Source organism: Panthera pardus, unplaced genomic scaffold, assembly GCF_024362965.1.
Source record: "Panthera pardus isolate Hobbes unplaced genomic scaffold, ASM2436296v1 HiC_scaffold_6, whole genome shotgun sequence".
NCBI lineage: Eukaryota > Metazoa > Chordata > Mammalia > Carnivora > Felidae > Panthera > Panthera pardus.
This window is the reverse complement of record NW_026526991.1, coordinates 57,744,256-57,766,137: the sequence shown is the minus strand read 5'-3', so window position 1 is coordinate 57,766,137 and position 21,882 is coordinate 57,744,256. Positions and strand designations below refer to the sequence as shown.

The 21,882-nt window shown below is 53.5% G+C and overlaps 2 protein-coding genes across 10 annotated transcripts; one reads left to right on the top strand and one right to left on the bottom strand.

Moving 5' to 3' along the window:
• Window positions 1-15: 15 nt before the first annotated feature.
• SLC26A10P (Solute carrier family 26 member 10) lies at window positions 16-7,342 on the top strand. Of its 7 annotated transcripts, XM_019454919.2 has the most exons (18): window positions 359-890; window positions 1,369-1,479; window positions 2,045-2,202; window positions 2,379-2,543; window positions 2,801-2,953; window positions 3,683-3,765; window positions 3,912-4,059; window positions 4,200-4,313; window positions 5,019-5,096; window positions 5,190-5,285; window positions 5,702-5,808; window positions 5,919-5,988; window positions 6,061-6,177; window positions 6,314-6,347; window positions 6,427-6,509; window positions 6,600-6,654; window positions 6,787-6,893; window positions 7,209-7,342. In XM_019454919.2, the coding sequence occupies exons 1-18, from the start codon at window positions 548-550 to the stop codon at window positions 7,245-7,247; spliced, it is 2,061 nt and encodes a 686-aa protein (XP_019310464.2). In that variant the 5' UTR covers window positions 359-547; the 3' UTR covers window positions 7,248-7,342. The 7 variants fall into 7 exon arrangements, 6 of the variants coding, with proteins under 6 accessions (XP_053751075.1, XP_053751077.1, XP_019310463.2 ...); XM_019454918.2 differs by having other exon boundaries at window positions 337-890; window positions 5,019-5,285; window positions 6,787-6,954; XM_019454917.2 differs by having other exon boundaries at window positions 350-890; window positions 5,019-5,285.
• Window positions 7,343-7,429: 87 nt separating this feature from the next.
• Window positions 7,430-14,969, bottom strand: B4GALNT1 (beta-1,4-N-acetyl-galactosaminyltransferase 1). Of its 3 annotated transcripts, none has more exons than XM_053895103.1 (11): window positions 14,541-14,969; window positions 13,719-13,937; window positions 13,008-13,172; window positions 12,780-12,886; window positions 12,270-12,310; window positions 11,283-11,463; window positions 10,163-10,270; window positions 9,846-10,036; window positions 9,237-9,377; window positions 8,737-8,977; window positions 7,430-8,151 (listed from the first exon to the last, which is right to left on the bottom strand). In XM_053895103.1, exons 2-11 carry the CDS (start codon window positions 13,934-13,936, stop codon window positions 7,934-7,936), a joined length of 1,611 nt encoding a protein of 536 aa, XP_053751078.1. In that variant the 5' UTR covers window position 13,937; window positions 14,541-14,969; the 3' UTR covers window positions 7,430-7,933. The 3 variants fall into 3 exon arrangements, with proteins under 3 accessions (XP_053751078.1, XP_053751080.1, XP_053751079.1); XM_053895105.1 differs by having other exon boundaries at window positions 10,172-10,270; XM_053895104.1 differs by lacking the exon at window positions 14,541-14,969 and adding an exon at window positions 14,336-14,438.
• Window positions 14,970-21,882: the final 6,913 nt, after the last annotated feature.

Here is a 21,882-nt window from a genome sequence, read left to right as displayed (position 1 = left end):
CACTTTCTTGGGGGCAAGCTGTGCCCCGTGAGGATTTGGGTCTGGGGTAGAGGTATGTGTGTGTGGTGTGTGTGTGTGGGGGGGGGGGCGGCATCTTCACCTCTTGGGGAGGGGGGATGCAGAGGCTCTGGGAATGACAGGTCACAGCGGCCCAGCCAGCTATCTCCTCCTAAAGGGCCGATGCGAAGGGAGCCGGGAGTGAGGAGGTGGGAATCAAAGGCTTACGAGTGGTAAAAAGTGGGTGTTGGGTGTTGAGAATGCGCTGTCTTTTGGCTTCTGTCTCTGGTCCCTACACCTTTCCACACCCCCTCCTCCGCCCCGCCCTAGCAGGCTCCGGAGCCGGCGACCCCGCCAAGGACATCTGAGGAAACGCCTAACACAGAGACGCCCGCTCCCGAAGCCTTTGCTCTCTCCCGGCCGTTGAAGGTCCCCAAGAGAGGGCGCCCTCCGGGGCTGGATTGGACCCTGCTTCATGGAGGCGGGACTCAGGGCTAGCGGGTGGAGGGCTATTTAAGACTAGGCGGGGTTGGAGGTGGCCAGGGGCAAAATGAGTGGGCTACCGGGCGCCGGGACCAGCCCAGGCCTGGGAGAGGCCTCCGACCTTAAGTTCCCTCTGGGCGCCAAGTTCAGGGAACCTCTCACCGAGGCTCGGTTCCAGCGGCTCTTCGGGGACGCAGAGCAGGCGCCGGAGCTACTCGCGGAGCCTCGCTCGTCCCGACTGTGCAGACGGTGGAGGCGGTTGGCCAGCGCTTGCTCCGGGCCGGGGGCGTGGCGCCTGCTGCGGGCGCGGCTGCCCCCGCTGCGTTGGCTGCCTCACTACCGCTGGCGGGCCTGGCTGCTCGGGGATGCCGTGGCCGGGGTGACCGTGGGCATCGTGCACGTGCCCCAGGGTGAGCGGCCGTAACGCTAGCCTGTCAGCGGCCCAAGCTCGGGGGGCGGGGGGGGGACAGGGAGGGGGATGCAGGAGCTGGGCACCTGGGAGCGAGGGCTGGGTTAGGGTGGCCGAGGGTTCGGAGACAAGACCTGAGACCACGTTCTGGGTAAGGACCACGGAGCTGCATCAGATCCCCACCCCCAGCCCCTTCATTTGCGCAATCCTTCTAGAAGTCTTGGACATGTTCCGGGTCAGGGAACTGGAGAGAAGAACAACCCCTGCCCCCTACTCCCCGGAGGACTGGGCCGACACGGATCTGTGACCTTGTCCGCCCCACAACCTCCCACCTCCCACAGAGGCCTGTTAACCCCTAGGTTCCCTCATGTGGCATGATTCAGCGTCCCCATGCCAGCCTCTAAGAGTGTGGGCGCTAGTCACCTTTCCCCAACCCCACACACAGACCCTGAAGATCATCCCTTTCATTTCTCATACAGGCATGGCTTTTGCCCTCCTGACCTCAGTGCCTCCAGTGTTCGGACTCTACACTTCTTTCTTCCCCGTCCTCATTTACACCTTGTTGGGGACTGGTAGACACCTGTCCACAGGTGAGTAACCCAGTGACTCCTCTCCTTCTCTGTAGGGTGAGAATGGATGGGGGTTTGAGACTTCGGCCCTTGGAAGCTCCTTAGCTCTTATTCCCCTCTTCCCCTCCCCTTCTTCCCTTGCGCCTCTGTGGCTACCCTGCCAGGAACCTCGGACCTAGGCAAAGCTTGCTGCGGGTACCGAGTGGGTGCAGAGAGAAGGGAGTTTCCTCAGAACTTTTCTTCCCCCATGACATTTGGTTTAAATGAACATCTCCCGGACTTGGAAGAGGGAAGAAGAGATGCGCGGTCACCCAAAGGAGCGCGCAGTCCGCGGGCGGTCTGCGGGAGCGGGCAGTGATGCAGTTAGAGGGCAGTTTTTGCCCGCCGGTGCGCCCTTCTTTCCTCCCTCACCGCCGGTTCCGGGCTGCTGCACGGGCTCTCGGCCCCATCGTCTTCATCGGAGCAGCAGCCTTCCAGAAGAGCGGGGTCTGACTGCAGCATCCAGGCCCGAGGGCGCGAAGCCCGGACGGTCGCCGCGCCCCAGGCGACACAGCTGGTGATCTCTGCGTTTGTCCCCCGGCCCTAGGAACTTTCGCGGTACTCAGCCTCATGACAGGCTCGGCGGTGGAACGGCTGGTGCCCGAACCCCTCGGGGGTAACCTGAGCGGAATCGAAAGGGAACAGTTGGACGCTCAGCGGGTTGGGTCGGCTGCAGCCTTGGCCTTCGGTAGCGGGGCGCTGATGGTGAGGGAGGACCCTGGGGGATCCACACTGGGGCCGGGGGAACTGGGCCAGGAGAGAGGGAGGGACAAGTGTCATGCGCGGGTCTAGGCGGGAGAGGTGCGCGGAGCAACTGGCGCACTGCGCTCTGGCGAGTCCACTCCTCCTCCTGTAGTGATTGCGCATCTTCTCCCCTGCAGCTGGGCATGTTCGCGCTGCAGCTCGGCGTCCTGTCCACCTTTTTGTCGGAGCCGGTGGTCAAAGCGCTGACCAGCGGGGCCGCGCTGCACGTGCTCGTGTCCCAGCTGCCGAGCCTTTTGGGGTTGCCCCTCCCGCGCCAGATTGGCTGCTTCTCTCTCTTCAAGGTGGGGGTGGAGAACGGCCGAGAAGCGGCTTCTAGCGGTCCTGGGAAGAGGGAAACCGGGAAAGGAAGGACGGCGAGTGGAGGGATAGAGGGTGACGGGGGCGGAGGAAAGGAGATTAGAACCACGTGGCTGAATGAGGGGCGCTGCGGAGACGGAAGCCCTGATGGGAGCCGGGAGGCCTTGCCTTGGCCGGGTGGGTCCGCTCTGAGGGCAGTCGACCCCGGCCCCGGGCCCTCGATCACTTCCCCTGCCCGCAGACGCTGGCCGCTGTGCTGACCGCGCTGCCCCGGAGCAGTCCGGCCGAACTGACCATCTCGGCACTCAGCCTGGCGCTGCTCGTGCCGGTCAAAGAACTGAACGTGAGATTCCGAGACAAGCTACCCACCCCGATCCCGGGGGAAATCGTCATGGTGAGGATGGCTCCCGGGTCGCGGTCTCCTGAACCACACAGAGCTTGCCGGTCGGGTAGGAGCTGGCCGCTGCCGCCCCCTCGTGGAAGGCAGCGAGCTTACAGAAAGAGGTCCTGTGCACACGCGTACTTTTCCAGGCCTCTTCCCAGAACACTGTGACCCTGCAGAATCCCCCACCCACACGGTCCCACTTCTCTGGCAGAGCCTCTTCTAGACCTCTTAGAATGCTTTCTTCCTGCTTACAGCGTTCCCTTGAGGTGTCGCTCGCCACAGCACCTCCACTGCTCTCCCCCTACCGGGTCCTTCACTGTAATTCAGTTTCTCTCCCTTCCCACGCCCACCTACATTTCTCTCTCTCTCTCTCCCCCTCCGCCGACTAAATAAGTGTTCCACATCTCCACCCATACGCGGGAGATCCCTAGATCTATCCCAGTGTCCTACTTAGAATGGCTGGGTGTACTTCCTGATATCTACCATCCCTCATGGGAGCGGAGCGCCTCTTACTTCCTCCAGTCCATCTCTTACCACAGCCTCAGGTATACCTCATTCCTTTCCCATTCCCACTCTCCTTCACTCTCAGTCGGCTGTCATCCCAAACATATCCCAACTCCCCCAATTGCTGGGCCCCTGCAAAGACCTAATGCCTTTTAATCCTCTCTCATGTGAAGCTTTCCCCGGCCTCTTCCAGGAAGCTCATCTTCTGCCGTGCTCTAATTTGCTCTTTCCCAGGTGCTTCTGGCCTCTGTGCTGTGCTTCACCTCTTCCCTGGACACAAGATACAACGTCCAGATTGTGGGGCTGCTGCCTGGGGGGTAAGAGAGAATCAAGACACCAGCCTGCTATTCTCAGACTGCTCCCACCCACACCTCCTCTTGGCCTGTCCTGCCCTATTTTCTCTTTCTTCCCCATATCCTTCTTATACACAACCCACCCTCACCATGGATCCCTCTCTCTCCAGATTTCCCCAACCCCATCTTCCCGACCTGGCTGAGCTGCCCAGGATTCTGGCTGACTCACTGCCCATCGCACTGGTTACTTTTGCTGTGTCCGCCTCCCTGGCCTCCATCTATGCAGACAAGTATAGCTACACTATTGACTCCAACCAGGTGTGACTTTGACTGAAGACCCCAATTGCATTCAGGAGACAACTCCCTAATCTGATGTCTTCCCTCATCCCCCCCCCCCCCCCCGCCCCTGCCCCATGCCTTTGTCTCTCTCTCCTCTTCATCTGACTGCATCCCTCCAGGAGCTCTTGGCACATGGTATCTCCAACCTCATCTCCTCCCTCTTCTCCTGCTTTCCCAACTCTGCCACTTTGGCCACCACCAGCCTACTAGTGGATGCTGGTGGGAACACACAGGTAAGAGCATGTCCTTGGGTGGGAAAGGGGGTGGGTATTAGGTTGGGGTGGTGGTGGAGAAACAGGTGGAAGACTGTAGATAGATACCTGGGGGGCAGCTGTACAGAGGAGAATGATGAGGGAGAGTGAATGGGGGGGGGGTGGTTTCTAGGTAGGAGAGATAGAAGGTAACAAGGCTCCATTAAGACCTTGGCAGACTCTAAGCACTGAAGAAGCTTACAGTGCCCATATGTAGTTCACAATAAAAACAATACTAAACTGTCATATAAATTTGAAAGACGAAATTCTGACCCCCGCCCCATGAGGACATTTTCTTTTAAAAAGAAATATCACATATGAAAGTCTCCCCCTAATATTTCTGCTTTCCTACTCTGCTGGTGCCCCAAGAAGGTGGTTCCCTGCTTTTAGGGTAATGCAACAGTGGCTTTTAAGGTGGACACGGGCTACAAAAATAGGGAAGTTGAGCTACGTCTAGGTAGAGACCGGTGAATGACAGGCATTTAATTGGGAGAGGGGAAAGGTGGATGTGAGAGGCAGAATACCAAGAAGGGAGTTGAAGACTGAGGAATGGCTTCATGGAAAGGGGATTTGGGAGGAGGGAGACTTCCAAGGAAGCCGAGGCAGAGTGGGGCAGGCAGACCAGCTCTCACACAGGGGTGAGTGAGGTTCCCTTCCTTCTCTGCATCCATCCCTCCTTCTTTCTAGCTGGCAGGTCTCTTCTCCTGCATAGTTGTCCTGTCAGTGCTGCTGTGGCTGGGGCCCTTCTTCTACTATCTGCCCAAGGTGAGGAACAGCGGAGGCATGGGGGTGACTGGGGGTGGTGGTGGCTACATTCTAGGACATTGGGGCAGTCAGCTTGCCTCTTCTGCCCCCAAGGCTGTCCTGGCTTGCATCAACATCTCCAGCATGCGCCAGATGTTCTTCCAGATGCAGGAACTTCCACAACTATGGCGCATCAGCCGCATGGACTTTGTGAGAAGTGGCAGCATTACTCCCAGATTGCCCCCTCCTACTTGCCAGCATCCCCAGCCTCTGCCCTAGATTGGAGCTAATTGTTCTGGTCCTAAATGCTGCAGCTCCCCTCCCCCTCCAGTCCCCCCCAACATGCATCCCTCCTAATCCCATTACTCAGAGACACGGTGGAGAGTGGGGTTTGAACCCCTTCAGACCCGGATATTTGTAAATCCCCAGCTGGTGCAAGGTCTGGGGTGATTACATTTGGTGTATTTCCCTTGTTGGGTCAATTCTGTCCCTTCTGTCATTCTACCTTCTCCTGGGCTATCCCTCCCTCTCATTTGTCCTGGCAGTCACTGCCCCTGGACCTCCTTCCCTAGCAGCCATGGCCTGGCATTTCTCCGGGGCATATCACTCCCATCCATGTCCTGCAGGCTGTATGGATGGTCACATGGGTGGCCGTAGTGATCCTGAGTGTGGACTTGGGCCTGGCCGTAGGCGTGGTCTTCTCCATGATGACTGTGGTCTGCCGCACCCAGAGGTGGGAGTAGAGATGAGAGGAGTTGGGAAGAGGGGTGGGGAGAGGACAGGTGCTTGGGGTGACTCTCCAGCCAGGCCAGGCTGGGAATCTGACCCCAGCTTCCTGCCCAGGGTGCAGTGCCTGGCACTTGGACTTGCTGAGGGGACGGAGCTCTACAGGCCACTCGAAGAGAGCCACAAGGTGGGTGGGCCACAGACAGAGAGGGAAGGGAAGATTAGGCCCAGATGTTTTTCTGACCCTCTGACATCTTAGCTCCTCAAGGTCCCGGGGCTCTGCATCTTGAGATACCCAACACCGCTCTACTTTGGGACCCGCGGGCAGTTCCGCCGCATCCTGGAGTGGCACCTGGGGCTTGGAGAAGGACGCAAGGTGAGAGGCTTGGTCAAAGGGGAGTGTGGCTTCTCTGGGAGTGGGAGGCAGGTGTGGCTTCTCAAGGGGATCATTGTGCTTAAGGGGCGCATCCTCATGCTTGCGTCTTGTGGTGACTGCCCTTCTTTACCCACAGGAGACTCCCAAGCTAGATGGCCCACCTGATGCAGGTGAGATGGGGAGACAAGGAGGGAGATTTGGGTGTGACCCATGGAGGCATCTGGGTACGCTTGCCTTCTCCCATCCTAGTTGCTGAGCCTGTCAGAGTGGTGGTCCTAGACTGCAGTGGTATCACCTTTGCAGATGCTGCTGGAGCCAGAGAGGTGGTACAGGTGAGGGACGGGGTAGGTTGAGGAGAAAGTCTCTTTATCCCACGCATACCTTCTGATGTGGGATTTAACCCCCTTGCCCCGCTTCTGCAGCTAGCCAGGCGATGCCGAGATGCTGGGATCCACCTTCTCCTGGCTCAGTGTAATGGTGAGAGGTGTGGAAGACCTGGGGACGGGGGGGGGGGGGGGGCGGGGGGGGGGAATAGCTGGATGCTTGAGGGAGGGAAAAGGACGCAGTGTGGATTTAAGATCTAAGAGCCTGACCTGCCTCTCTACACAGCCTCAGTGCTGGGGACACTGACCCAGGCAGGACTCTTGGACAGAGTGACCCCAGAGCAGCTGTTTGTGAGTGTCCAGGACGCAGCTGCTCATGCCCTGGAGAGACTGGTGAGGGGGCAGTAGGAACCGGAGTGAGATCCAGGAGGCGCTGGGGTGGAGCAAGTGACATGTGAGTCAGTGGCTGAAGATCTAGGCAGAGGGTTTGGGGAAGGGGGCCGAGAAGGAAGCTGGAGGAAGAAAGTGGGGGGATGAAATGATTAGCCAATTTAAGGCTAAGCCAAGGAGACTGGGTCCATCTCCGCATGAAGAACTGAGGAGCTAGGGTTTCAAAGCGGGGTGGTGTGCCCCCCAGAAGACTGCCAAATGCTGAGAGAGGGAGGAGGGTACCTAATCTACTCCTGACAGGTCCCCTCTCCTTTCCAGGAGCCTACAGGTCCAAAGACATGCACAGTGTGGGTCTGACCCGGTCATTTGGAGTGTGGAGGGCCCCGACAATATGTGTGCGAGGAGTCTCCTCACTTCATGTAACTAATAAAACAAAGCTGAGAGCCACTGGGGTTCATGAAGTGAGTCTGGGTGTCCACACACCGGCCCTCGGTGCCCCTTTCTCCATGCCCGCGGCATTGCAGAGACACAACTACAAATGGCTTTCACTTGTGTGTTCACCGGCCCCCGCCCCAGCTCCAGAGTCACTGGTTCTCTCCATAGGGGTGGGGCTGGAACCGGTGCACAGAGTCCTGGATCCAGAGATGGGGGAGGGGGCACAGCCCTGGGAATACACGTTGGGGGCTTCCCCATCCCCTCAGTCCCAAGGAGATGAGAGTATTTCCGTTTTAGGTTCTTAGAGTCCCCATGGGCTTTTTGGCACTTGGAAAGTGACCCCCCCCCCAGTTCCTGCCCCATGAGAAGAGGGTTGGGGGGAGGACTTGGCACTGGCCGTGGGTCGAGTTATGGCTCCATCGCATCGCTGGGCACTCGCAGAAAGGAGGAGTGTCACCAGGACAAGCCCCTATTTGGGATCAGATTCTGAAGGGGATCAGGGACAGTCAGTGGAGTAGTCACTGGGTGGTGGGTGGGGTTTGCTAGAAATTCCTGGCAGGGTCAAGGAGGCAGGCCCAGCCCGAGAGTTGGAAGGCCCCGAGTGGCCATCATTCTGCGGTCATGCACTGCAGCCGGTGTTTGAAGAAGAGTAGGCGGTGTTTGGCCACCTGACTTTCATCCAGCGATCCTGGGTAGCGGTACCGGGCATAAGTCTCTGCCCCCACATCCCTTGAGGTCCAAGGCAGCTTCAACTTAGATGCATGATCCACAACGACGTCTGAGCAGGAGCCCACCCGCAGGGAACCAAGCCCGTCCAGGAAGAATTCTGGCAGTGGAGGGAAGGGGAGTACACAGTGAAGCGTCTGAAGGGCGCAGAGGGCCGACCCTTAAAGGGAGAACTGAGAGTTGGGGTACACAGGCTGCACCTGCAAAGACTCCTTTTGTGAGGGCCTTGGGCTAGTCAATTCATTTGGGTCCTAGTTTTACTCTTATGTAAAATGAAGTCAACATCCTTACTTTGTGTTTTGAGAGCATACCCCCATCCTCCCCAACACACACCTAAATAAATGTTAAATAAATGCTGAACAGGCCGCTCCAGGAGTGTGGTCTGAACCAGGGGAAGCGGCTGGGACTGGACTCAAGGTCTGACAGTGGTGGGGGAAGTTAAAGGCCGGCTAACCCAGTAGCTGTACTGGGCTTGGAGGTTTAAAGGGTGTGCGGGCCAGGAGGGAGGGAGCCCTGTCTCTTGCCGGGGCGCAAGGCTTGGTGAATTTTCGCAGAACTCTCCAGGGGCCCCGGGTGCCAACCGTGGGCTCCACTGGGGTGGGCGTAGGAGTACCCGCTGCCTTTGGAGACTCGCCCAGAGCCCCGCGGGGGTCTCTGCCCGGGGCCGGGAGGGGACGCCACTCACCCAGATGCGCCACGCGGCTGAGCCGCGGGTCGAAGCCGACCTCTCGCACCTTGTCGGTGCGCGCCAGGAAGAAGTTGACCACGCCGTCGGTGACCACGCAGCCCGGAAAGCCGACGAGCTCGTGGTGGAAGCCGCGCCTTTGCCGGAGGCAGTTCCCGCGGCCTGGCGCGCCGGGCTCCACGCTCAGCAGCTGCCGGTAGGTGGTGGCGAAGCCGGAGATCTCGCGCACCGCGCCCCCGACCTGCGGGGAGTGGGAGGTTCGCTCCAGGCGGGACGGGGACTGCCGGCAGTTAGATCCGCGCTGCCCCTCCCTCGGGCGGTTTCCCGGCCGCGTCCTCTCCCGCTCCACCCCCGCAGGACCCAGATTGTCCCCCAGGCTCCCTTCGTCGTCCTCTGTCCGTCCCAGGGCCGGCCGCTCTCGGCCGGGTCTCCCCCGCCGCTGCTTTAGCTTGCTGGAGTCCCTCCTTCTCCCACCCCACGTTCCGCGGGCCCTCCCTTACCAGGTCCAGCGACGTCCGCTCCAGCACGTCCACAAGCCTCTCCAGTCGCGTCCTCGCCGTGAAGACAAAGTCGTCGTCCACCCACAAGACGTACTTGGTGGTTACTTGGGATACGGCCAGGTTCCGGCCTGCGAACCAGCCCTGGGGGCAGGGTACATACAGTTAGTGAGGCTATAGAGCTAGGACACAACCCCTCTGCCACCTTTCCTCCTCTCTCCCGGCGCATCTCTAAACTTTCCGGGACCTACGAGTGGCTCAGAGTTAGGCAAAAAATGCAGTTTCCCAACTGCCAGGGGTAATATGTCCCTGTTTTGGGGGAGGGTGTTAGAACGCATTTAATTTATGCGTGCATTCATCCATTCATCCATCATCCATTTATTGAGCGCTCCCTAGGTGCTAAGCACATTCTAAGGATGCAGCGCGAATAAGATAGGCGCGATTCCTCCTCCCACGGAGCTTATTATGTTCCAGGAATCGCCGTGATTCACAGGCACCAGTAATTCTGAGGCAGGTAGTCCTGGAATCACTACTCCGGTGACTTCAGACCCACCGCGCGCCTCTGTCTCTCGGCGCCCTCTGGCGCGCGGTTCAGCCTTGCTGACTGCGCACCTTGCCAAAAGGCATGAGATAGTGCTCGATGTGGGGGCCACTAATGCTCTCTGGCTTGTCGCTGTCGTCGGCGATGACCACGGTGACCGTTGGGTAGAAGCGGCGGATGCTGGCGATGAGCGCCCGAAGCCGATTGTAACGAAGGAAGGTCTTAGTGGCGATGGTGACCAGGGCGCTGATATTGTACTGGGCTGGGAGTGAGGGACAGGGTTAGGTGCAGAGAAGGAGAGTGGAAGTGAGGAGCAGGAAAACATCTCCCACGTCCTCCCTCTCCCAGCTTCTCCCCACCAGGCCTGGATTTAGGTCCTTGAACGCACCAGCCTCACCTCCCTGGGGTAGAGACCCAGGTGGGTACAGCCGAGGGTTGGGTGGGTGTCTTATGCGGATGGTAAAGGCGGCCTCATGTCCCTCCGTGGAGAACCGGACTGGGAAGAAAGGACACCAGACATGGTCCTTAAAGTTGGGACAACATTCCCTTTTCAGCAAATCACTATTTAAGTGCCTACTCTGTGTACCACTTTCCTGAGCCCTGGTGGACAAGAATGCAAGGTGTTTACCTCCATGGCACTAACACTCTAATGGGTGGGAGAAAGAAAATTAAAGGTTTAATTTTTTTAAAATGATTTAATTAAAAGCTAACCTTTATTGAGCATTTACTATGTGGCAGGTACTTTTTAAGTTTACCTTAAATATATGAACCCACTTAACCTTGACAAGCCCCGTAAGGTAGATTCCTGCTACAGAAAAAGGCATAGAGAAATTAAGCAACTGGTCTACATTTACACAACTCTTAAGCAACAAAGCTGAGATAGGAACCTAGTCGTTCTGGTTCTAGGCTAAGTAAATAAAATTCAGATACTGGCAAGCATTGAATGGAAAATAAAGCAAGTAATGTGATAGTGAAGAGGAGACATTTGAGCTGAGATCCAAGTAACAAGAAGGAGCCAGCCATGCAAAAATCTGGGGGAAGAGCATTCTAGGCAGAGGGAACAGCAAATGCAAAGGCCCCAAAGAGGGAGATTTGGTGTAGCAAGCCTTGGAGAGAAGGCTGTGTTGTGTCTTTTTTGCTAGAGGAGACACGGGAGCTCTGGGACATGAAGTCCCTTGCCCTCCAGTAAGTAGTGGTTTGGGAATAGAGCTTGAGCCTTCTGGCTCCTGGGGCAAATCACTTCCTGGGGCCCCCATGGTTGGCCTGAAGAGGGGACACACCCGAGGCTCGAGGCTCGGGTTTCCCTTTGGCCTGCTCTGGCCCCAGATGAACAAAGGCTCCTTCTCTCCCTCTCTGGCCCTGCTGGCCTAGCTGAAATGCCCATTGTGTGACTGGGCAGCTCTGGCCTTTGCCCGAGTGTCTCCCACACCCTTTGCCATTTGCCCAATTCAGCCTTTCTGGGCTCTCTGTTGACCCAGCCTGCCCCTGCCTCCGCCCAGACCTCACACCTGTGTCTGCTGTGTTTGCCTGGTAACTTCGGCTGCTATAAGTAACCAGTTGTAGCTGCCGGTTGAGTTGGTCCAGCCCTGGGCTGGCGAGGGTGAGATCAGGCTGTCCCTCTCCAGTGAGAGTCACTCCCGTCACTTCCCCGGCCACATCCCAGGTGCCCAAAGAGGCAGTCAGGTTCACCTGGGAGAGGGGGTTGGAGAGGACAGGGTTAGGCCTCAGACCTGCCTCTTGCCTCTCTGGTTCCTCCATCTTTCCGTTGGCAGCCCTGTCTCCCTCCAGCATCCCATTTCCCGCCCTCTCCCCCGCCCCAAGTTTATTTATTTATTTTGAGAGAGAGAGAGAGAGAGAGAGGCCGAGAGAGATTCCTAAGCAGGCTCCGTGCTGCCAGTGCAGAGTTCCACACAGGGCTCTCAATTCCAGCAACTGTGAGATCATGGCCTGAGCTGACACCAAGTGCCGGTTGCCGGGCACCTGGGTAGCTTGTTGATTGGGTGTCGGACTTCAGCTCGGGTCACGATCTCACGGTTCGTGAGTTCGAGCACCATGTTGGGCTCTGTGCTGATAGCCTAGAACCTGGAACCTGCTTCTGATTCTGTGTCTCCCTCTCTCTCTGCCCCTCCCTGCTCTCACTCTGCCTCTCTCTCTCTCTCAAAAATAAATAAACATTAAAAAAAAGAAAGAGTTGTTTGCAGGGTGCCTGGGTGGCTTAGTCGGTTGGGCGTCCGACTTCGGCTCAGGTCATGATCTTATGGTTCGTGACTTCGAGCCCTGCATCGGGCTCTGTGCTGATAGCTTAGAACCTGGAACCTATTTCGGATTCTGTGTCTCCCTCTCTCTCTGCCCCTCCCCCGTTCAAGCTCTGTCTCTGTCTCTCTCAAGAATAAATAAACATTAAAAAAAAAAAAGAGTCATTTGCTTAACCTACTAAGCCACCCAGGCGCCCCTCCCTCCATCCTTAGTGTCTGCTGGCCTCCCCAGCCTCTTACCTGGTAAAGCTCCTGACCAGAAGCTGCCTGCAGGCTCAGCCCTAGGAGGAAGGAGAGGGAATCAGAATCCCAGACAGCCTTGAATTCTTCCTCACTTTCTCTTCCCTCTTTCACCACACACAGCACAGACCTTCTCACCCATCCCTCTTTGTTGAGGCCACAGCAGGGCACATTTTGGGATGCAGCCTATGGTAACTGAGTTTTCACTCCTTTCCATCAAAGCGATAGCTCTTTATGGCCCGCCCCACCTATCCACCTAATCTTTGGTCAGTCGGCAAAGAATAGATTCTTTCTCCCAAGCCTCTCCAGTTACAGTCAGCTGCAGTTCCTGAGGACCCTACAGTTCCTTTGGTCCTCACCCCCTGCCTCAGGAACCCCCTTCTGCTCTCAAATCCTGCCTTCATCAGAAGCTCCCCCTGCCTCTTATTCCAATCTTCCTTAGCTCTTCCTCACCCAGCCTTGAGCTCCACCACCCCCAGATTGGCTTAGGTCACCCCCAGACCCCCCCACCTGGCACCAAGATGCTCCGGAGGGGCTGGACCTCCACACCCTGCAGGGGGTATTGAAGAGGGGAGTTGGCAGGGGCTATGAGCAGCTGGTCAGCAGCAGACTGGCTCCTGGCAGTGGAGGACAGAGAAGGAATCAAGGGCAGAGGGGCTCTCCTTCCTGTCACACCCTCCCTCCAAGCCTCGAAAGGCTCACCCTCCGCAGAGACATGCCCTCTTTTTCAGCTGGTACCTTGAAAGGAAGGCCTGGAACTCCTGCTCCCTGGAGGCAGAGGCAGCCCTCAGCTCTTCAGGGTCAAAGGCCTTCGTGAGGTCAATGGCTCGGAGCTGCCTTTGGAAGGGGAAATGAAAGCTCCCTCCACTGGCCTCACAACTACAGTTGTTCCCAGACAGCCGCCTGGAGGGGGGATGAAGGGTCATCAGAGCCCCGCCATACAGCTCCATACATCCCGCTAAATATTAACATGGCGCCCCACACCTTGGCCCTTCGACCTTGCCCATCCAACGTCTGTCGCCTTAAACACTGCTCTTCAAACAGCCCCCAGGAGAGGAGACCCCCAATGGGACGACCCATCCCCTAAATCTGGATTTTACAGAGGTGTAGAAGAGGGCCAGTTGCTAGGATTTCAGAGTTGCCTCCCCACCATTCAGGACCCCACCTGGACTCTCCGTTCTGGAACCATCAGGACATCAGAAAGTCTTTCAGGCTCTCCCTGCCTGCACACCCTCCCCTCCCCATCACCATGACAAGGTTCAGGAAGGAGAGATTTTGTTTCCCCAGCCCAAGATTCACAAGCAGTCCCCCCACCCCCCTCCCTCAACCAGTCAGGAGAACTGAGGCATCAGAGCTCAGCAGTGCAGGAAACAAAAGCTCCCCAGCCCCCCCCCCCAGCCCCCCCCCCCAAGTGAGCGCCGCCCTGCCGCCACCACTCCTGGCACTCACCCCACCACTTGCTCCTTTATCCTGACCGGGATATGTGCATAGCGGGGCTCAGGCGAGAGGTCTGGCAGCTCTGGTCTGGAGGGGCCCTGCAGGGGCGTCCACAGCGCAAGAGGTGCCCGGAGGCCCGGAGCGTCCCGGGTGCTCACGTACAGGAGCCCCAGAGAGGCGCAGGCGAGCAGCAGGACCAGCACGCAGAGGGCCCGGCGGCCCAGCCGCATCCTGGTGGGCGGGAGGGGTGGGAGGGTGAGAAAGGTGCGGAGGGGAGGCGCGGGCTGGGACCCCGGAGCCCCGCGGTTCTGGAGGCTCCAGTCAGCTCCCCGGGAAGCTCTCCACATCTCGGCGCGCTAGGATTTGCACAGAGAATCGTTGCCCCCGGCCCTCCTCCCTTCACTCCCGGGGCCTCGGGTCTCCCGGCCTCCTTTCTTCTCTCCCTCTCTCGCATCTCGGTTTCCTCTCACGCCCGAGGCCTGGCATCTTGATGCAAGAGACCTTTGCATGCGGCGGTTTCCTCGCGGCCGCGTATAAGTAGGAGTGCACTGCTTTCTTCGAGCAGCGGACGTCCCCTGGCCCGCCGCCCCCTGGCCCGCGCGTCCCCCACCCCTCGGTCCGAGCATCACCTGGCCCCCAGTGGGCTGCACAGGGCGGCTCCACACCTTGCTTGTCATGAAAAATGCAGAATCACGCCCGCGCCGTTGGATGCCCCCGGCGGAGGTGACCGCGCGAGTGGCCCCGGGGAGCTCGTGCAGGGGAACGGGGGGGGGACCGGCGAGCGCGCCGCCTCCAGCCTCCAGCTCGGGCCCCTCATCCCGCCCGAGCACTGACCTGTCTAACGCTCTAAGGCCGCCGCAAGATTTCGGTCCGGGCTGCGCCAGGCTCTCAGCCCCGGCCTGGGGGTCTTCATGGGGCCGGAGGCGGCCTGATCCGGGAACCCGGCGTGAGCCTGGGTCGGGGGGATCCTCCTGCCTCTCGGGCTCGCCCAACCCCTCCCGCCTTCGGAAGCTCAGGGCTTTGTAGACCTCGGCGCTGGGTGGGTGGATCTGGGCGTTTCCTGTGGGGGTGGAGAGCAGAGTTGAGAAACCGCTGCGCCCCAGCTCCGGAAACAAAGCTGGGGGTCCCCGGCACCCTGTCCCCCTTGCCGGGCGGGGCGGGCTCAGGCCGCCGCACGGTTGTCCAGATCGCGGCGCGGAGCGGCTCGGCTCCCGGCTCGTTGCGGCGGAGGCTCCGGCTGAGCGCGGTGAAAGCGAGCGCCCGGGCGCCTTCTGGCGGACGCAGAGGACATTGCGGGGGCGCTGCGAGAAGGTCCTTCTCCCGACCCTCCCAGCCCTTCGCTGGCAAGCCTGGCATCTCAACAGCTTGCCCCAGTCCCATTCTATTCCCTATACCCACGGAGCCTCGGTCTCATCCAGACTGTAGGCTACGATACTTGCTATGGGAGGAGATGGAACCGGCGCCCTACAGTCCCATTTCAAAGGAAGGTTTGGGTAGTGAGGGTGAGATAAAAGAAACCAGACTAGACCCCAGACAAAGAAGATTTTGCCTGGCTGACAAAGACAGGTTCACACCCTCCCTCCCATCCTCGCCTCCCCCGTCCCAAATCCTCTAACACTCCAGAAGTAATTCAGTGCCTTTTCCCCTTGAATGCTTCTTGTTGCAGACGTGCAGAGGGAAGTGGTTAGGTTGCCTGTAGGTTGTTTTTTTTTTTTTAGATGAAATTTATTGTCAAATTGGCTTCCGTACAACACCCAGTGCTCATCCCAACAGGTGCCCTCCTCAATGCCCATCACCCACTTTCCCCTCCCCCCGCCCCCATCAACCCTCAGTTTGTTCTCAGTATTTAAGAGTCTCTTATGGTTTGCCTCCTTCCCTCTCTGTAACTTTTTCCCCTCCTTCCCCACCCACCTGGTCTTCTGTTAAGTTTTTTAGGATCCACATATGAGTGAAGACATATGATATCTGTCTTTCTCTGACTGACTTATTTCACTTAGCATAATACCTTCCAGTTCTATTTACGTTGCTGCAAATGACAGGATTTCATTCTTTCTCATTGCCAAGTAGTATTCCATTGTATATGTAAACCACATCTTCTTTATCCGTTTGTCAGTTCATGGACATATAGGCTCTTTCCATAATTTGGCTATTGTTGAAAGTGCTGCTATAAACATTGGGGTACAAGTGCCCCTGTGCATCAGCACTCCTGTATCCCTTGGGTAAATTCCTAGCAGTGCTATTGCTGGGTCATAGGGTAGATCTATTTTTAATTTTTTGAGGAACCTCCACACTGTTTTCCAGAGTGGCTGCACCAGTTTGCATTCCCACCAACAGTGCAAGAGGGTTCCTGTTTCTCCACATCCTCTCCAGCATCTATAGTCTCCTGATTTGTTCATTTTAGCCACTCTGACAGGTGTGAGGTGGTATCTCAGTGTGGTTTTAATTTTTTTTTAATTAAAACAATTTTTTTTGAGAGAGAAACAGAGGGAGGGACAGAGATAAAGGGAGACACAGAATCTGAAGCAGGCTTCAGGCTCTGAGCTGTTAGCACAGAGCCCCGTGCTGGGCTGGAACTCACCAACCTCCAGATCATGACCTGAGCCAAGTCAGATGCTGGAACTCACCAACCTGGAGATCATGACCTGAGTGGAAGTCAGATGCTTAACAGACTGAGCCACCCAGGCACCCCAAGGTTGGCTGTAATTCTGTATGCAAGCATTAGACCCATAGACTCCCTTCCCTCCTTCCGGATTCATGACCCTACCTATGGTTCCATGGTTCTAATAAAAGATGTGTCAAGGTCAAGTAGGAAAAAAAAAAGATACAATAAATATGGAGCATAATGAAAACGTCAGTGGGAAGGGAGGATAGATTGTTGAATGAATTGTATTCAAAGAAATGACTAATCAGATGGGGGGAGTGGGATTCTCACCCTCTTTATACCAAAATAAATTCCAGATCTATCAAATATTTTAATATTAAAAATGAAACCAGAAAAGTAGTAAAGGAAATCATAGAGTTTTTGTGTTTTTTTTTTTATAAACTTAGAGTCCAGGAAGAGATCTCTAAGCAAGATATAAAAGGAATAGTAATAAACTTGCATATATAAAAACCTCAAGTGCAGGAATTCTTATAAACAAACTTAAGAGAAAAATGACAAACTGAAAAAAACCTTTCCAACACGTGAGACAGATAAAAGACTATTTTCCTTAAGAGCTCTAAAACATCAGTAAGAAAAATGATCAACTACTCCCAAATGGGCAAAAATTATGATTAGGCAATTGACAGAAAAAGTGATAATGGTTTTTAAATATTTGAAAGTATACTGGACCTTATTCATAATAAATGAAATGCAAATTAGAACAACAGTGAAATTGTTAAAACAAAATTATTGCAATATTATTGACTGTATTCCCTGTGTTGGACTTTTTATCCCCATGAGTTATTTCTTTTATAACTGGAAGTGTATACCTCTTAGTCCTTTTCACCTATTTCACCTATCCCCCAACCCATGAAATGTTTTTTGATTACCAAGTTAGTGAAGGTCAAGGAGTTTGCTAACCCACTGTATGGTCAAGTATGTGGAGAAACAGCCTCTGCCATGCACTGTTGTGAGTGTAAATTCAGAAACCTGAACATGTGGGCATGGCTTTGGGACTGGGTCTTGGCAAAAGTAGGAGGGAATTTGAGGAGCCTCAGTGAAGACCAAAGGCTATTAAAGAGCTTGTTAGAAGCCAGATAGCCTTTAAGGATGTCGCAGTTGTAGGGAAGTAGGGAAAGAAAGAAGCTGAAAGAAAGGAGGTCTTGTTATGTTTGGCAATGCTGTCACCTACGGGTGGGTGGAAGACAGAGACTTCACCAAATGAATTGAAGCTCTCACTGAGAAGATTCCTAAGCAGAGTGTTGAAGGTGTCATCTTCTTGTTGCTTACAGTAAAAATAAACAGAAAGGGATAAGCTGAAGGAAAGCACATTGGGGCCCCTGGGTGGCTCAGTCGGTTGAGCCTCTGACTTCTGCTCAGGTCATGATCTCACGGTTCGTGGGTTTGAGGCCTAGTGTCGGGCTCTGTGCTCACAGCTCAGAGCCTGGATCCTGCTTCAGATTCTGTGTCTCCCTTTCTCTCTGCCCCTCTCCTGCTCACACTCTGTCTCTCTCTCTCTCTCAAAAATAAAAAAACATTAAAAAAAAAAAAAGGAAGCCACATTAAACAAAAAGGAGCTGGGCCTTGCTGGGTTGGAAGATTCCTAGCCTCTCCAAGGACTGATGATGGCACAATTTAAAAAACTCAAGAAAACAGGACCCGAAAATGCTGCAAATACAAATCCATTGTTAAGAAAGACCTAAGGCGGTGCCTCGGGAAATGGTTTAGTCTAGCAAGAGGACTTCTAAGAAGATGTTGTCTGTCAGCAGTCTATGCAGAAGCCCAAGGTGGATAAAAGCTTATATCAATAATATTTGTGGATATGGCTTTCATTTAATGAATGAGTTAGCCTCAGTAAGATTCAGAGGAGACCCATAAATATTTTAAAGAGATGTGTTTGCAGAATTTTATTGGGGATACGCTTATTCTCTTATCATCCTGATAGAATACATGTTTGCTGCTTCAAAGCCCCAAGTTTGTGATAATGTGTTACATAGCAATAGAAAACGAATGCCGAAGATTATATAACACTGAGAATAAATGGTCTACAACTATACACAATAACTCATAATGCTGAAAGAAAAAGCCAAACACAGGTTACATTCTGTATGATACTATTTATTAAAGTAGAATACAGGCAAAACTAATGTGTGATATTTGTAGTAAAGATCATAATTGTCTCTGAAAGCAGGGGTGGGGTAGGGAATACTATCTAGAAGGGGTTAAAGGAAGTCGGGTCCTAGTAGTAAAGTTAGGTTTCTACATCTGAGTGCTGATTATGCGTGTGCGTGCGTGCGTGTGTGTGTGTGTGTGTAGAGAGAGAGAGAGAATCATAAAACAAATGTGAGAATACTGTGGTGAAGCAAGATAAAAGATATGTGAGAACACGCTCTATGTATTCTCTCAAGTCTTAAAGTTTGAAATTATTTCAAAGTAAACATTTAAAAAGAAAAAGTCTTGCTTTTCCACTACTTTAGTTGAAAATGAACACCGATTTAGTAATTGAGTCATGGTCTGAGAAATTGTTTCAGTACATTACTGTCATATTTATAAAAATTGACAATTGAAAATTAAGATTTTTTTAATGTTTTATTTATTTCTGAGACAGAGACAGAGACAGAGTGCAAGCAGGAGATGGGCAGAGAGAGAGGGAGACACAGAATCTAAAGCAGGCTTCAGGCTCTGAGCTGACAGCATAGAGCCTGACACGGGCTCGAACCTACAAACTGTGAGATCATGACCTGAGCTGAAGTCAGATGCTTAACCGACAATTAAAAATTTTTAATAATGACATTATAATATGAATTTAGAATTTCTGTTTTTATTAAAGATTTTATCACTACACCCAACATATCACTACACCCAGGCTCAAACTCAACCCTGAGATCCAGACTCTACTAAGATAGCCATGTGCCCCAATAATTAAGATTTTCTTTTTTTTTAGTTTTTATTTATTTATTTAATTTTGAGAGAGAGAGAGAGAGAGAGCGAGAGAGCATGAGCAGGGGAGGGGCAGAGAGACAGGGAGAGAGAATCCCAAGTAGGCTTTGCACTGTCAATGTAGAGCCTGATGTGGGGCTCGAACTCATGAACCGTGAGAACATGACCAGATCAGAAACCAAGAGCCAGGTGCTTAACAGACTGAGCCACCCAGGCGCCCCAAGAATTTCTAATAGAACTTCATACTGGTTTTGTATCTCAGCATTTCCATCTTCAATGTTGATATTTAGCCTCAGCTGAATACTGATTTTATCCCTCTTTCTCTCTTCATGCGTGCACACATACACACACACACTTTTTGTTGAACCATTTGAGTTAGCTATAGACGTTTTGACTTTCTACTCCTAAATACTTAAGTATCTATCTCCTAAAACAAAGAGTAGTCTTCTAAATAAATGATATGAGTATCGAACACAAGATATTTATCATTGATACAAACCATTTCTAATATGCAGCCCATATCAACATTTCTCTAGTTGTCTCAATGATGTCCTTTATGACTTTTAAAAGAATTCCAATCAGGTTGAGATCCAACATAGAGGAGAAGTAGGGAGACCCGTAGTTCCCTCGTTCCTCAAACACAGCAGTGCTGAGGCCAAAGGACTTTGAATTCCAAGAGTCTGGGCCTCAGAGTGACAAAGATGTCTCCAGGGACCCCGGGGGACAACCTGGAGGGCCATAGGTGGGTGATTGTGAACTGGGAGAGATAAAACAGGCCGTGTAGGCACGGAAGGGAGGGATCCCCTTATGTGGAGAGACAAAGGGAAGAGAAAAAGAGGCTGGGGAAACATGGGACTATATCTGGACAAAAGAAAAACCATGGACTGGGACAGATCTCTAACTGTGGGGCTTCCTCCAGACTGGGGCTGGCTGCCTAGTTCATGCACCTGGGGAGGAGGGGACCCAGTCCTGGGCTCAGTAACTAGTTCAGAGGTGCAGTCCGCCCTGGGAGAAAGCGATCCCTTCTCTCAAGTGCTATGGGAAGAAGGTATATAACCGTTCAAACAACAAAGACTGCCTGTGCCTGCCAGACAGAGACCATATATCAGCGGGGTGGAGCGTCACTCCCCTCAGTACCCGGTAGCACGGAGCAGGACCCTTCAAGACATCGGGGTTTAAATCCCAGCCAAGTGCCAGGGAGGCGTGGGAGTCGGCAGAGCGGGACAAACCACCTCGTTCGCGCCCGTGGCCTTGCAAGGACGGCCTGAACAGAGTGGTTTGGGACACCCAGTCCATGGAGGAGAGACCGGGGGTCGTTACTTTTCTCCCCACCACCACCAAGGCAGGACTTCAGGGATCAGTCAGTGGGGCCCACAGTGGAGGCGGGACCCTCCTACACCAAACCACTCCCCTCCTTACCGGATAAGTGCGTGTCTACAGGAGTGGGATTGTTGCTGACAACCAGATGGAGCCCTCCTCCAGATCAGCGCTGTAACTGGTTCCAAGTCACCTAGAGGTTTTGCATTTCCTGATTTAATTCTTGGACAATTCTTATTATCGATCGATCGATCGATCTATTATTTTTTCCCCTCTTCCTTTTCTCCTTATTTCTTCCCTCCTCTAGTCTGGTTATTCTGGTTGTTGGTTTGTTTAAGCAGACATATTTAATCTATTCTCTTCATACCTATTCTGTATCTCCTTTTTTATTTCCCCCTCTTTCTCTCTGGATTAAGCCATAGAGTTTCTCTGCCTGGTCAATTTTCTTTTCTTTTAATCCTACCCCTGTCCTTTCTCTTTTTGTATGGGATAAGGCTTCTTCCATCAACAATGCCACCACCCCGTTGTTTTGCTGTAGCTGGTGTTTTTGTTTTTGTTTTTTCTTTTTGCTTGTATGTTTTCTTTTCCAGGGCTACTTCAGCAAAAAAATCAAAGCACACCTGGTGGAGGGTCCAAAACATCAGTACAAGTTGGTAGATAAAGCAACCAGAGTCACATCAACAGAGAGCAAGTAACATACTCCAAAAAACACCTCCTGAAGGGCCAGGCCCTGAACAGCGTATGACACCTCTTTAATATAGTAGTGCTCACCGGTGCAGGGCACATAACAAGCTTTTAAAACTCATAAGGTACAGAAAACTAGCCAAAATGATGAAACGGAAGAATTCTCCTCAAAAGAAATTCCAGGAAGAAATGACAGCTAAAGAATTGATCAAAACAGATATAAACAATATAACTGAACACAAATTTAGAATAACAGTCATAAGATTAATTTCTGGGCTTGAAAAAAAACATAGAAAACAGCAGAGATCTATTGTTGCAGAAATCAAAATAAAAAATAGTCATGATGAATTAAAAAATGTTGTAAATGAGGTGCAAAATAAACTAGAGGCGGTGACAGTGAGGATTGAAGAAGAGGCAGAGGGGAGAATAAGTGAGATAGAAGATAAAATTATGGAAAAAGATGAAGCTGAAAAGAAGAGAGATAAAAAATTTCTGGACCACAAGGGGAGAATTAGAGAACTAAGTGATTCAATGAAACAGAATAATATCCATATCATAGGAGTTCCAGAAGAAGAGAGAGAGAAAGGAGTGGAA